Source organism: Sphaerodactylus townsendi, linkage group LG04, assembly GCF_021028975.2.
Source record: "Sphaerodactylus townsendi isolate TG3544 linkage group LG04, MPM_Stown_v2.3, whole genome shotgun sequence".
Classification (NCBI taxonomy): domain Eukaryota; kingdom Metazoa; phylum Chordata; class Lepidosauria; order Squamata; family Sphaerodactylidae; genus Sphaerodactylus; species Sphaerodactylus townsendi.
Genome location: NC_059428.1, coordinates 22,040,696 through 22,054,708, shown reverse-complemented (window position 1 = coordinate 22,054,708; position 14,013 = coordinate 22,040,696). Strand labels below are relative to the sequence as shown.

General features: G+C 43.9%; 1 protein-coding gene across 1 annotated transcript in view; it reads right to left on the bottom strand.

The window, feature by feature from the left end:
- CNTN5 (contactin 5) overlaps positions 1–14,013 on the bottom strand; it is a 934,675-nt gene that overhangs the window by 218,170 nt on the left and 702,492 nt on the right. Inside the window, exon 8 of the mRNA XM_048492765.1 lies at positions 5,019–5,222. Within this exon, the coding sequence (XP_048348722.1) occupies positions 5,019–5,222 (204 nt within the window). The remainder of the gene's footprint in view (positions 1–5,018; positions 5,223–14,013) is intronic.

The window sequence follows — 14,013 nt, the reverse complement described above, 5'->3', positions numbered from 1 at the left end:
CTCCTGACTTTATCCTGAATAAAACTGGAAATGAAGCTTGTCATGGACAAAATCTTTTGAAAAAATAACTGTCCACCTCTTTTGAGGTAGGGTAGGAAAATTATAGACTTATTCTGTTCCTTGGCAAAGAGTTTTTTATCCTTTGATACTACATATGTATGCATCTCTGTGTGTGTTTACACACATATATACACACATACAGATCTACATACATATATGTTCTGTGAACTTAGGCAGAGCATGAAAGGGAGGGCTGGAAGAGTTGCGTCAGTGTTCAGGTCTTTGTGGCCCTATCTTACATGCCCAGGATAATGCTCAGCACCACTTTGGGGTCGAGAAGGACTTCTCCTCCAGGTCAGATTAACCAGGGATCTTGGAGATTTTTTGGCATCTTCTGGACATGAAGCAGGGGGCACTGGGAGGGGGGGAATATGGGGGGGGGAAAGTTGTTGTGAATTTTGACTGCAAAGAAGCATTTATGCCTCCATCTTTCTACTGTTTGTGAACCCTTATTAAATAATTCTTCAGAGTTCCTGAAACATGGTATGAGGAAGCTACTGAAATGATGCGTGATATATGTATTTTTTTCCCTGATGAAACTTTTTATCCCTTCAGATAGAATTTTAAATTGTTTTTTGGTTAGGTCTGCACAAAGTGAAATTGAATTGTGTGGAATGACTAATTGTCAAGGACATCTGCACAAATGAGGTATTCATTTTATTCAGAATCCATTCAAGGATTTCTTGATGTTTTTATTTAATTTGCTTTGTATCAAGGAGATAAGTTTCCCTTTGAGGCAGAGCTCTAAGGAAATAAAAGATTAATCTAAAGACAAGCAAATTCTTACATTCTTCCAGAGTTTGACATAAACCTATAATATTATTCAGCTGCCTCAATGAAGATAAATATACAGACATGTTGTCTCAAGAGCGTTCTTGTCATAAGAAGCCCAGTCCCAGTAGTATCGCTACAATTGAGAATTCTGCATAAGAAGATCTGGAACAGGAAAACTCACTGAAAGGATTGTTGTAATTGGTTTATTCTAAATGTCTCTCTTCTCAGAGCTACTCATCAAACCAAAAACAAACTTGATTTCCCTCAACAATGCAAGAAGAAGCTATATAAAATAGCTTTCTTCTGAAGATTTGCTGACCCCAAGTACTGAGTGAAGTTTTTTTCTAGAATATTCTGTACTGTTCGTGCTCAACCAACATCAATAAAGGAAAAAAGAAGCTTAGGCTCTTTCTGCACGGGCGATATACAGTGGGGGCCGCTCCCCGAGCCTCCACCGGCATAAATTATGCCGGGGGAGGTTCATTTCCACGCGTGTGTGGAAAGGGCTTTAGAGGCAGCTTTCCAAAGTATTTCCTCTACTGTTCCAGCTTCTTTGCTTAGTATCCATCTCCTCTACAGTCTACAGGCTAACAAGGACTCAGAGACTGCCTAGTAAAAGCCAAATTGCCAGTTGTTCAGTGCTTAAGATATAATTACTTTTAGTCATAATCGTTGATGTTTTAATAGGCAATATAATCATCTCCATAACATCTATACAGAAGATCAAAATCCAACATTAAGATGCAGATTATTAATGCAGGAATGAAAAGTAAAAATAAAAAAAAAGTTTATTCTAATACTAGAAACTGCCAAGGCAATAATCCATTATGATTGCTACTTACAAAATTCTAGTGAGGGACCTCTAAGCAATGTTCCCTACCCTCACTAAGAAGACTGGTGGGTGAAAATAGAAGGATGTTATGATGTTGATCAATGCCAAAACATCACTTCTTGTTTCAGAAAAGGAAGTGACATCATGACAAGCCAGGAATTTAAATTCCTACAGTGTGATGTCACTTTCAGTTTCAGTACTAGAAGTGCCATCAGAAAACTCTATGAATTTCCCAAATCTGTGTTTTTTACTTTTGGAATGTTGAGAACACTGAAAAGACTTCACATCAAAATTATTTCCGGGAGAGAGTATGTAGACAAGGACAAAATGGCTGTTGTGGGGCGGGGCCTGGGGTCGGTCATAAAAGTACTGAGATGTACTAAGCCAAGTAACCTTCTCCAATGGAGAAGGTTTTCTTTGTAGACACAAAAGGAACGTCTCTGGGGCTTCTTGAGGCACCTTTTGTTTCAGTGATGTGGAAAAAATCTAGGACTAGATTTTTATTTGGAGGAAGACGAAAGTGGGTTCCAAGAAACACATTGGTGGACATCATGGTGCCCATGGGTACAATGCTGGGTATAACTGTTGTTGAGCAACTGGAGTCCACCATCTTGGGGTGAGAGAGAAGAGAGAATAATGACCTTTTGAATTAAAACTGACAAATCAAGTAAGGTTCTTTTAGTCAGCCTTGTCAGTGCATTAAAAATAGAAGAACTTCTGTTTTCATAGAGGCCTGATACAGGAAACAACATGTTACTTTGACTGATTACAGAAAGTCAAGAATGGTAAATTGAAGCTGGCACAGAAATGAAATAAACTGTTACGGCATGAAGTAAAATAAGGACTTGCTTCTTATATAGGATTCATGCTGTGCAAACATGGAAACTTCCAATTCAGTAGTAATGAACAGAGATCAACTTAATTCCAGGCTAAGCTCTGAATGGATATATACTGTATCAAATCAAGTCATCTTTTTAAAGCCTAGACTTTGTAATGTTCTCACAGTGCTCAAATATTTATAAGACAGAGCAAGTATCTTACTGTGTTTGCATGTTTTACGGCTTTGTTTAATACTTACTCCTATGAGCTTATGTGTTTGTGTGTGTGTGTGATCAGACTGCTGAAGAGAGCTTTAGAAATAGCAACATTGGTCCGTTTTGCACAGCACAAAAAAGATGTTTGTGGAATGTGACTGCTTCTTTTCAGAAGAAGTCGTCCAGGGGACGTCTTTAAAAAAAGGTGGCTTCTAGTTTGTTTTACAGACAGCAAAGGCATCAGAGAGGAAAAGCGACTGTTTCTCACCCAACCGTTTTGTTCTTTGGTCTGTTTTCCCCTCAGCTTGTGTCTGACATTTTGCCCATCCTAGGCTCATTCCGCACATGCAGAATAATGCACTTTCAAACTGCTTTCAGTGCTCTTTGAAGCTGTGCGGAATAGCAAAATCCACTTGCAAACAGTTGTTAAAGTGGTTTGAAAACGCATTATTGTGTGTGTGTGGAAGGGGCCTTAGTTTTTTTCCTCCTGCACAGAAAACCCAAGATGGTCCACAGCAGGCAGGTCTATCCAATGCTTTCCAATGGGTGCTAGAACAGTCTTCCGAGCGGTGGAGATAGTTCACTGATTTTTTTAAAAAATAGGACAACTATATATTGTTGGAATCAGCAGGACAAGCTGAGTACTACTATGTACTTTTTGAGTTGAAAAGGAACCGAAGATTGCAGCCTGCAGAGCAGACGTCCAGCAAATGGGGGCAGGGAGAATCCCTGCTGCAGCACGCAAAATGTCAGGCACAAGCAGAGGATGAAACTGACCAGAGGGTGAAACTACTGGGTGAAAAAAATAACTAGCCTCCTGAGCTCTGCATTCTACACAGCCTGGCAGGAGACGTCTTGCAGGTGGCTTAGGGGGAAAAGATGCACTTTGAAGGTGTTTTTTTTTAAGACACCTTGAGCAAAAATAAGACGTCCTGAGGATATTGGGGGGCAGGGACGTTGTGTGGAGTTCCTCCTGCATGATCAAACTAAGGGCGTTTCCCCACTTCAGAATTAAAGTGGAGGCAGACCGGGCTCATAAGAACCGGGTGTTCTTGAGCGTGGGTTAATGTTCCCTACTGCAGTTTTTCCATTAGGGGATCTCACCTTTCTGCTGCGGTTTTTTAGAAGCAGCACTCCCCACGGCCCCGCTGTCTGCAGCGATCGGCAGGGCGAGTCTCTGCTACGATTGGCTGGAGTCCCGTTTTGGAGGCTGAACCTTTCTTTATTTTTTTAATTTCTCCTTCCTAGAATCAACATTGAACCGTCCCCACATGCACATGTCATCACAAAGCTGCCCAATCCGAGTCCCCTGCCTTTGGTGCTGGCTTTTTATTGGCCAGCATGTTGCGGTGCAAAAATTTGCTGAACTTCCTGGTTGTTCGCCTGTGGCTTCATGATGACGCTGGGGACAGAAACTGTGGGGATTCATTGTGCTGTGACCGGTGTTTCAGAATACCGCTGCTTTCAGCCCAAACAGAAAAAAATTGTCCTGGTCAAAAATCAGCCCCAATTCCTTCATAGACGCTTTTCTTCTTTAAAAAAAAATAAGTCGTCCCTGGCGGGACTAGAACTAGCAACCTTTCACAGTGCATCAACAAGCAGACAGAATGCTGCATTAGCCAGTTAAGCTACAGAAACGAATGGCAGATATTTTATGTTTTAATGTCTTCCAGATAAAAGGGGCCATTTCCCCCCATCAGTCCCTTGGAATCATAGGACAGGATGGAACCAAAGATCCCCAAGCCAGACAAAATTAGTTGTCCATAAGTCCCATATGTAATCATTGAACTCCTTGGAAAAAGAGTGTTGGCATGCATCTACACATTAATAAATATACAAATATTCCTTACCCTCAGATAAAACCTGTTTTTGAAGTTCATGTAGTGATTCCTGGGAAACCGCTTCCTTTTAAAAAACCGATCTATTCTGATCAAGGGACACTGGGCATTTCCCCACTTACCACGACCCCCCCCCCCGCCACGTGCTGCTGTCGCGCGTCATTTCTGGTGCGCGCCTGGGCATCCCCACGAACCTGCGCTCTGCGCGGGGTCATCAAAAGGCGCCGTTTACAAGAGCGCCAGGGATGCTGCACACTGAGGGGGCAGGACAGCGGCAGCGTCGGGGCAGCTGCGTTGTTGCTGCCCCTTTCGTGGGGAGTGCCGGGGGACCCCACGCTACTTGAGGAGAGTAGCGCGGGGCTTAAGGTAAGTGGGGAAAGGCCCCTAGTTATAACAAGTGTTCCCCCCTTCATCTTTAAGTGCATTTTCTCCCCCAAAACTGTCTCATCATATTTCACTTCACAGTCCCAACTTGCTTACCATCTGTTCGGAGTGTCAGTGGCGTTGGAGGGCTAAGGACTCTGGCATTGGTCACCGTGTTCTTCACCAGGCAGATGTAGCTACCTACATCAGAGGGTTGCACCTTGGATATGTAGAGGTTGCCTGTTTCCTGGGAGATGAACCGCCGACTATCCTCTGCCACAAAGGAGGGGAACTCATTAAATACCCAGCTATAGATGATTTCTGGAAAATAACAAAAAATACAATAAGTCTGGAAACAAATGTGGTAAAAAATATGGTGCTTTATGAAATCATATTTTATGAAAACTTGTTTGGGGAACCCCCATGAACCTCTGGAGTTTGTAAGCCTCTTACTTAAATCAATATCACTGTATTAAAAAGTCACAATTTCTGCCAACTTTGTTCCTCAGCATAATCTAGTTATGCTATAAAATCAGAGTATCCTTTTATAAATGTGAATTTTTATTTTATTTATTTATCATTCAATTTATATCCTGCTCTTCCCCGGAGGGCTCAGGGCAGCAGACAACAAGTGATAAAACAATTAAAACAACACTATAACATTATAACAATAGTACAATAAATAGCCAGCAATAACAACGTCAGACGGTGAAAAATCCCCTGCCATACCCACAGGAGCACAAGATGGCGATATGGGCATCAGATACAGCAATCAACCTGGCTGGCCAGATGGGAATGCCTGGCAGAACAGCTCCATCTTGCAGGCCCTGTGAAAACCTTGTAGATCCTACAGGATCCTAATCTCTTTAGGGAGCTTGTTCCACCAGGAAGGGGTCAGGGCCATAAAGCCCTGGCCCTTGTAGAGGCCAGCCGGATGTCTTTCGGGCCTGGGACCTCCAGCAGGTTTTCCTCTGAAGAATGGAGGAACCTAGTGGGACAATACGGAGAGAGGCGGTCCCTCAAATATGCAGGTCCAAGGCCACTTATAGCCTTGAAAGTTAAAACCAACACTTTTAACATGATCCGGTACTTGATTGGCAGTCAGTGATGGTGGTACAGGACGAGTGTAATCCGGTCCCAACTTGATGCTCCAGTAAGGAGCCGGGCTGCTGCATGCTGAATGAGGTTAGGTTTCTGAATCACAGACAAAGGTAGGCCAGCGTAGAGTGAGTTACAATAGTCCAGCCTTGAGGTGTGGATCACTGTGACCAGATCAGAACAGAAAAGGTACAGGGCCAGTTGCCATGCCTGCCACAGATGGTAAAAAGTCACCTGGGCAGTCTGGGAAACCTGGGTTCAAAGTCAGCACCAGGTTCAAAGTCATTCCCAGGCTCTTGATGGACGAGGCTAGATGTAAGGCCTCGCCGTCCAGCATAGGCAGGCAAAGGTCCACCATCCTCTTCCCCCGACCCAACCACAGGACCTCCATCTTTGCTGGATTAAGCTTCAGCCAACTCGCTCTCAACGAACTAGCCACGGCCTCCACACAACGCTGGAGAGCTCCAGGGTCCGAGGTTGGACGACCTTCCATCATGAACACGAGCTGGGTGTCATCTGCATATTGGTGACACTGCAGCTTGAAACGCCAGACCAGCCTGGCCAGTGGGTGCATGTAGATGTTAAAAAGCATTGGGGAGAGGATTGCCCCCTGCAGCACTCCACAGACTATAGGATGGTGCCTGGAGTTCTCTCCCCGCAATGCCACCTGCAGTCCCCGGTCATGGAGAAACGAGGTGAGCCAGCACAAGGCTGACCCATGTACCTTGATCTCAGCGAGGTGGCAGACCAAAAGGTCATGATCTACCATATCGAATGCTACAGTGAGATCTAACACCAGCAGCACCAAACCACATCTATCCAGGTGGAGCCTGAGTTCATCCACGACTGCAACCAGAACTGTCTTGGTCCCATGGCCAGTACAGAAGCTGGACTGGAAGGGCTCCAGCACTTTTGCATCATCCAGGAACCTCTGGAGCTGATCTGCCGCTGCTCTCTCAATTACCTTACCCAGAAACAAAAGTTTTGAGACCGGGAGGTAATTGACCAGATCCAAAGGATCTAATTGAGGTCTTTTCAGGAGCGGGTGGACCACGCCTGAAATCCGACCTTGAAAAACCCCTTGCTCAAGAAAGATATTGATGATATTCAACAGGTGGCCCCGAAGCTTCTCCTTGCCGGCTTTCACCAACCAGGAAGGGCACAGATCAAAAGGACAGGTGGTAGATTATACAGCAGCCAAGGCAGAGGTGGAATGCAGCCTATTTGAACCTATTCGGTAGAACCGGTTACTAAAATTTACTCAGTTCGGAGAACCGGTTATTAATGATTAACTCCACTAGGTACAAGGGGGTAATCCCTGTCCCTGGGTACAACAAATCTCATCAAGTGGGGAGATGCAAAATTGCTCCCAGGGCCCCCTGCAGCCCCCTGCCCCATGACACCCCCCCATGTGTGTATGAACTGTATGAAATAATACAATATATAGTAATTCTATTTTTTTTGTTCTTTGGTATAAAGGTTCAGAAAGTATTATAGGTAAAGATTTTTCATTTTCTTTTTTTCCCTTGAAATTTACATTGGAAAGAGAGGAGTTTAAACTACTCTTTTAGATTAAGGATTTTGGATCTCTCCCTCTGTTAGTTTTCTTCCAAGTGGAATAGATAAAGTAGTTATAGGAATCTGAAGGGGAAGTAGAAAGTAGGGAGGGAGGGAAATATGTGAAGGAGGGAGGCAATATAGGATGTTTTAGTTGGGGGGGGGGGTTTGAGAGAGATAGACAATTAGATATGTTTGTAATATGTTAACAATTGTAAACAGTTTTTGGTTTCTCTCCTTATGTTATTATTTAAAATCAATCAATATAATTATATAAAAAAGAAATAATACACTAAACTTCGCTATATTGCTTTTTTAATACTTTAAGCAGTCATTATTTGAATCTAGAGGCAAGGCGAAAGGGAACTGCACCTGGGGTGCGTGCGCCCTGGGTCCTTGCCACAGCCCTGCCCAGGAATGCCCTGCCCCTGGAATGCCTGGTCATGCCCCCATTGTGCCCCGCCCAGCCCCATTAGCGCTACGCCACTGTTTGAATCCCACCACCATTGGAACCTGTTACTAAAATTTTTGAATCCCACCACTGAGCCAAGGTCCTGTCCACATCAGTCGGGTTGAGTGGGATGAAGTGGTCCAAATATGGACCAAAAGACGGCCAAAGGGTCTCCAGTTCCCTTATTGTATCAATCGTAGCAGGCAGGGACTGGCAGAGTGCCAAGACTTTATCTGCAAAATGGTTTGCAAAAGCCTCACAGCTAAGTGCCAATTCCTGTGCTTTAGGAAATACGTGCTTGTACCTGAGATCTTCATTCCATTAATATCAAAAATTTTCTTCTGCCTCTTGCACTGGAAATTTCAGTGTTAGCTAAATGGAGTTGCTGAATGCAGCTCAACTGATGGTCATATGAAGCTTCATTATTTAGCCCACTGTTTCCTGCTCAGCTGATAGATTTTTTTTTAGGATTTCAGGGAGGCTCTTCTTCAACGTGGCTACAAAAAACCCCTTTAACTGGAAATACCATGGATTGAGCTTAGGATTCACTGAAAGGCAAAGGGCGGTATGAGCTGTCAAAAGTCTTCACAGGCTTTCTACAATTCTGTGATACAAGGCTGTGGCCCCCAGAAATTACAGATGACCCCCAGTCTGCAGAGATCTACAGAGTCAACAGAGATGATTGCTTTGGAGGGTGGACTTTAAGGCATGCTTATGGTCACCTAGTGAGAAATGACTGAGATCTATTCCTTCCCAAACACGGATTTTCCCAGGATCCACCCCCAAACCTACAGGAATTTCCCAACCCAGAATTGGCAACCCAACATAAAGCAGTATCAGTCCTACATTATTGCTGAGATTTTAATACTACTCAACAACAGCCTTTATTGGCATTGTATGTTAAAAGTTACAGAGTATTGCATTTGAGTCATGTATTATCATAGCAATTGAGAGAAACATGTCTGATTCTAATGCTAAGATAGTGGATTAGATGATTTCATGTTAACAGAAGGGGGCAGAAATTGCACATTTTCTCCTGTTGCGGATATTTCATCCCCCCCGCCCCGCCCCCCCCCCCATCCTGGTGGAAAGGGGTCCCCTGTTTCCTAAGGAACAGCATTTCAGGAAAGGATTTTGGGCTGCAGCAGGAAGTGAGAACTGAGAAAGTTCCTTCTGATTAGTAGCAATTGTATGTAGGATCTAACTCAATACCATGGCTTGTTTATGGCCATCTAGTACCCTGTTTCCCCATCCCCTGAAAATAAGACGTAGTAGAGGTTTTGCTGAAGTGCGAAATATAAGGCATCCCCCAAAAGTAAGACGTAGCAAAGTTTTTGTTTGGAAGCATGCCCGACGAACAGAACACAGAAAAATAAGACATCCCCTGAAAATAAGACATAGCACATCTTTGGGAGCAAAAATTAATATAAGACACTGTCTTATTTTTGGGGAAACACGGTATGTTTCCAACTGCTGGCTTAAACTGGGTGCATTCTGAATTGGGAAAATCCTGCCTTTCGGCTTATAAATTGTGAACTTTGAAGAAGAAAGAAAGAAAGAAAGAAAGAAAGAAAGAAAGAAAGAAAGAAAGAAAGAAAGAAAGAAACTGGACATGCCACAACTCAACTACTTTTCAGTAATGAGTACTCCTTTAAGAAATACTTTTTTGTGAGTACAAAACAAAGCAGCTTCATTGGAACTGTAGGATTTGTGATTTTTCTTCCTGAATATGGAAGATAAGTAATGTTTCTCAAAGATGTGTTCCTCATTCACCTATTCCATTGGCAGAAAAAAAGTAATTTGACTGATTCATGAATGTGTCTTTGTGACTGTAAGTAAAAACATGCAAAGTAATTACAATACTACAATGTGTTTGCACGCAGTATTGTTTAACTATACCGTCGGCATTTTATCTCAAATGGGTAAATGGTTTCAGGAGAGTTTGCTTTATTGTTAGTGCTTTTTTGCTAATTTTATTTCATTTGAACTACTTTATTTCTATTTGTTAAAAATAAATAGTTTTTTAAAGTAGGAACCGGGATCTAATCCACACTGACTGTTGTATCTTTTTTCCTACCCAGGAAGGAAGGGAGTTGCAAAGAAGGAACTCTGGATGCAGAAGTACAATACCTATTGCAAGCATTAAAGATTAGTTTATACCAATACAAGCTGTGTGTGTGTGTGTGTGTGTGTGAGAATGTGGTGCTTTCCCTGAAGATAGTTTCAGAGTTGGCAGACGGACACGGCTACTCTGTGAAACTCCAACAGGAATAGACTCCGACTCCTCCTGCCACAGTAGCTTTGGAAGACATCCAACCTCCAACTCAATTTTGATTTCATATTCCTTGCATCCATTTTTTCATCTACTCCTCTCTCCCCCCCCCCCAGCCCCACTCTTCTATGCTGCTGAACTTTTGACACCTAAAATTAGCTGTGAGGCAGCCTTCTATGCGTTCTCTGACAATCTTGTCAGGGCTGGCTCTAAATGTAGAAATGTCAAGGTTAGCGTCTGAATAGAAAGTCATTGCTGCTGCCCTGAGATATATCTTTCACCAACACAGAAACACAGGAACACTAACTGAGCTCCTGTTTTTAGTCTGAGCAATGGAATGAAGACAGCACAATCATATCTGATGGGACATTATATATTGTTGCCGAGTGTGGCCCCCATTTGCAGATATCCACACTTGCACTAAACAGATGTTTCAGAAAACCTAGGGGACCCTTAGGTTTGCCGAAAAATGAGACATTAAAAAATTGAGGGTATAAATTCCCACCTACCTATATATTATCTCCCAAGTATGGCTCCCATCTGCAGATATCCAAATCTGCCGACAAAGGTCATATTTGCACCAAACAGATGTTTCTGCAAATGTAGGAGACCCTTCAGGTTTGCAAAAACATTTGATATTTAAAAATGGGGAATTTATATTCACCCAAAATAAAAGGGTGTCCTCTGTATGTGCAGAGAGTCACCTACCTCAGGTGGCACAGCCTGAGAGCAACATTGGGACTACTAACAGTGCAGTCCGAAAGCTGTGCTGTACCTGGCGGCAGCACAACCTGGGAGTTATGGCAGGCCTGGTGAGAAAGAGTGGGATATGGGATCCGCCCTCCTGCTAGTCTCACAGCCCTCACCACTGAGCTGGAAGGAAGTCCTTGCCACCGTTCCTACTGAGCCAGCAAGCCCACTGGATACTTGCTGGAAAGTAGGTGGGGGGAACAGCAAGAAGGGTAGTGGAGTACCAAGAATATGGGGGTTAGATAGGGAGTCCTACAAAGGTAGGAAGTGAGTGAAGTGCCATTGTTGGGGTGGGGGAGAGGCTAGGTGGGGACATCAGCAAGACTGGGGAGTGAGTGGAGTGCAAAAGGTTGTAGGTGGAAAAGCCGCAAGGGTGGAGTAGGTTGATAATTACCCTGTTTCCCTGAAAATAAGACATCCCTGAAAATAAGATGTAGTAGAGGTTTTGCTGAAGTGCTTAATATAAAGCATCCCCCAAAAGTAAGACGTAGCAAAGTTTTTGTTTGGAAGCATGCCCGTTGACCAGAGCATGCAGCTGTGGAGCGGAAAAATAAGACATTCCCTGAAAATAAGACACAGTGCATCTTTGGGAGCAAAAATTAATGAGAGACACTGTCTTATTTTTGGGGAAACAGGGTAATAGGAGTGGGAGAAAGGGGGAAATAGGTGATAGGTTGATAGAGGAGGACGAGGTAGATCAATAAACAAGGTTAAGGTCATAAAATGAAGCAAGTTTACACATACAGGGAGAGGCAGAAATAAGGGGTAAGTTGGTGGAGAGGGGATGGGGCAAAAGGGAGATAAATAGAGGTGGGATCCAGCAGGTTCTCACAGGTTCCCGAGAGTAGGTTGCTAATTATTTGTGTGTGCCGAGAGGGGATTACTAATTGGTGATTTTGCCACGTGATTTTTGCCTTAGTTACGCCCCTCCTCTCAGCAGTAGCGCACAGAACTTGAAGCAGTCTAGCAGGAGGTGCACCGGCGTGTGTGGCAGCCTGTGGCTGCGTGCATTCGTTTCCCGCCCAAGGACCGGCGCAGCGGTTGCATCCTTGCCACAGCCCCGCCCAGGAATGCCCCGCCCCAGGAATGCCCAGCCACGCCCCCGTCATGCCCCGCCCAGCCCCATTGGCGCTACACAACAGTTTGAATCCCACCACCATGGGAACTTGTTACTAAAAATTTTGGATCCCACCACTGGAGATAAAGACAGGTCAACAGATAAGGGGAGGGGAAAGGGGAAAATAGGAGGTAAGTTGACAGAGAGGGGAGGAGTAGATAGAGAAGGGGTGGGGCAAAAATGACGGGGTTAGGTTGACAGACCAGGGGAGGGGAAGAAAGAGAGGGCAGATTGTTAGAGAAGAGAAAAGGAAGCAAAGGTGGGAAGAGATGCACCCCCTCTGTACATTTCTTGCTGGTCCTCACTTGTCTATATAATAATAGTGAAGTAGGTCAAATCTGAGTATATTTAAATCTGGTGATTGGAGCTGTGAACAGGCAAGAAAGATCTTTCTACAAAACTGAAAGGAGCCCCAGGTTTGTAAAAAACAAATCTAAAAAAAGTTCATTGGTGGTTTAAATCCCCCACCCCCAACATGATTAAAAAAAAATAGAGATAGATAAAATATAGGCTGGTGAATGTTTGAGAAGGAGGGTGGGAATGGGGAGAGGATGTGGGGGTTGCCAGAAAGAGGGAAAGGATAAATAGTGCGGGTAGTGGGATATAGGGGAAAGTGAGATGCCGCTGCCAGAAGTCCTTAAGGGTTCTCTACCATGCAAGTGGACCATGCAAGTGGATCCACCACCACACAACTGGGCCAGTTTTCTTAGGCAGAGGCTGCTGGGATGGAGGGTGAGAGGGAAAGCTTATGACAGGGAGGCAGATAAAGGTAGGTTGGTTGTTGAGTGAAAAGGAGACAGGGTTGCCAACTACAGATTAGGAAAATGCTAGAGATTTGGAGGCGTGGAGCCTGGCGAATGTAGGGTTTAAAGAGGAGAGGGACCTCCGAAGAGTATAATGCCATACCCTCCACTCTCCAAAGTCGCCATTTCCTCCAGGGGAACTAATATCTGCAGTCTGGAAATCAGTAACTTTTTGAGAAAATGTCCAGGCCCCACCTGAAGATTGGCAACCCTACAGATTACCACACTGAAGGTTGGAAAGGTCTCATTTCTTTGGACTATTCACTCCCTTTTAACAATAGGGATAAGCAGACAGATATCTAAGTATTCTCCTGTTTTTTGATATTAATAGGATTATGTTATGGTCTGCTGGAGTGAACAGGTCCAGGTTGGGAAGCTCCATACATTCCACCCTCCAAAGCATCAATTTTCTCCTGGGAACTAATCACTCTCATCTGGAGATGAGCTGAAATTCCAGGGGATCCTTAGGTGTCACCTGGAGGCTAGGCATCCCTGTGGACTGCAAATTTTCAAACTGTAAGAGAACCTTGTTATAGCTTAGCTGACATCCCAAGTACTTTGTGGCACAGTTCATATACAGTTCATATGCAAAAGAATGGCTCAGGCACACTTCTGTTCCAGATGAATTGAAAAATACCCTCCAGCACCACTGGCACACACCTGCAGCTCCACATTTGGGGGCATAATTGGTAGTTTTATGAATGCTGCCATTCAAACCTTTTACTGAACTTCTCAGCAAGTAACCTTTGAGAAGCTTCGAAATAATGCCAGACTTCCCCAAAGTAGAGGGGAAAGCATTGGTGTAGATTAATTCATCTTCTGCTATCTCTGGGGACAGATTCCTCTGTCAAATTCTATAGGGGAAGACTCCAAGCGTAAATTTGCCAACAAGCTGTTAGTGCTGCTAGAACAATGGGAAAACTTCTCAGCAAATGCACCCCATGTGCTTGCAATTACATAGTTTCTAGTATTGTTCTGTTCCTTGAGAACAGGTCTGTGTGACTTGGAGGAAAAAGGAAAACCAGACAATTAATTAAAGAAGATTCATTGTCTACCTTGTTGCA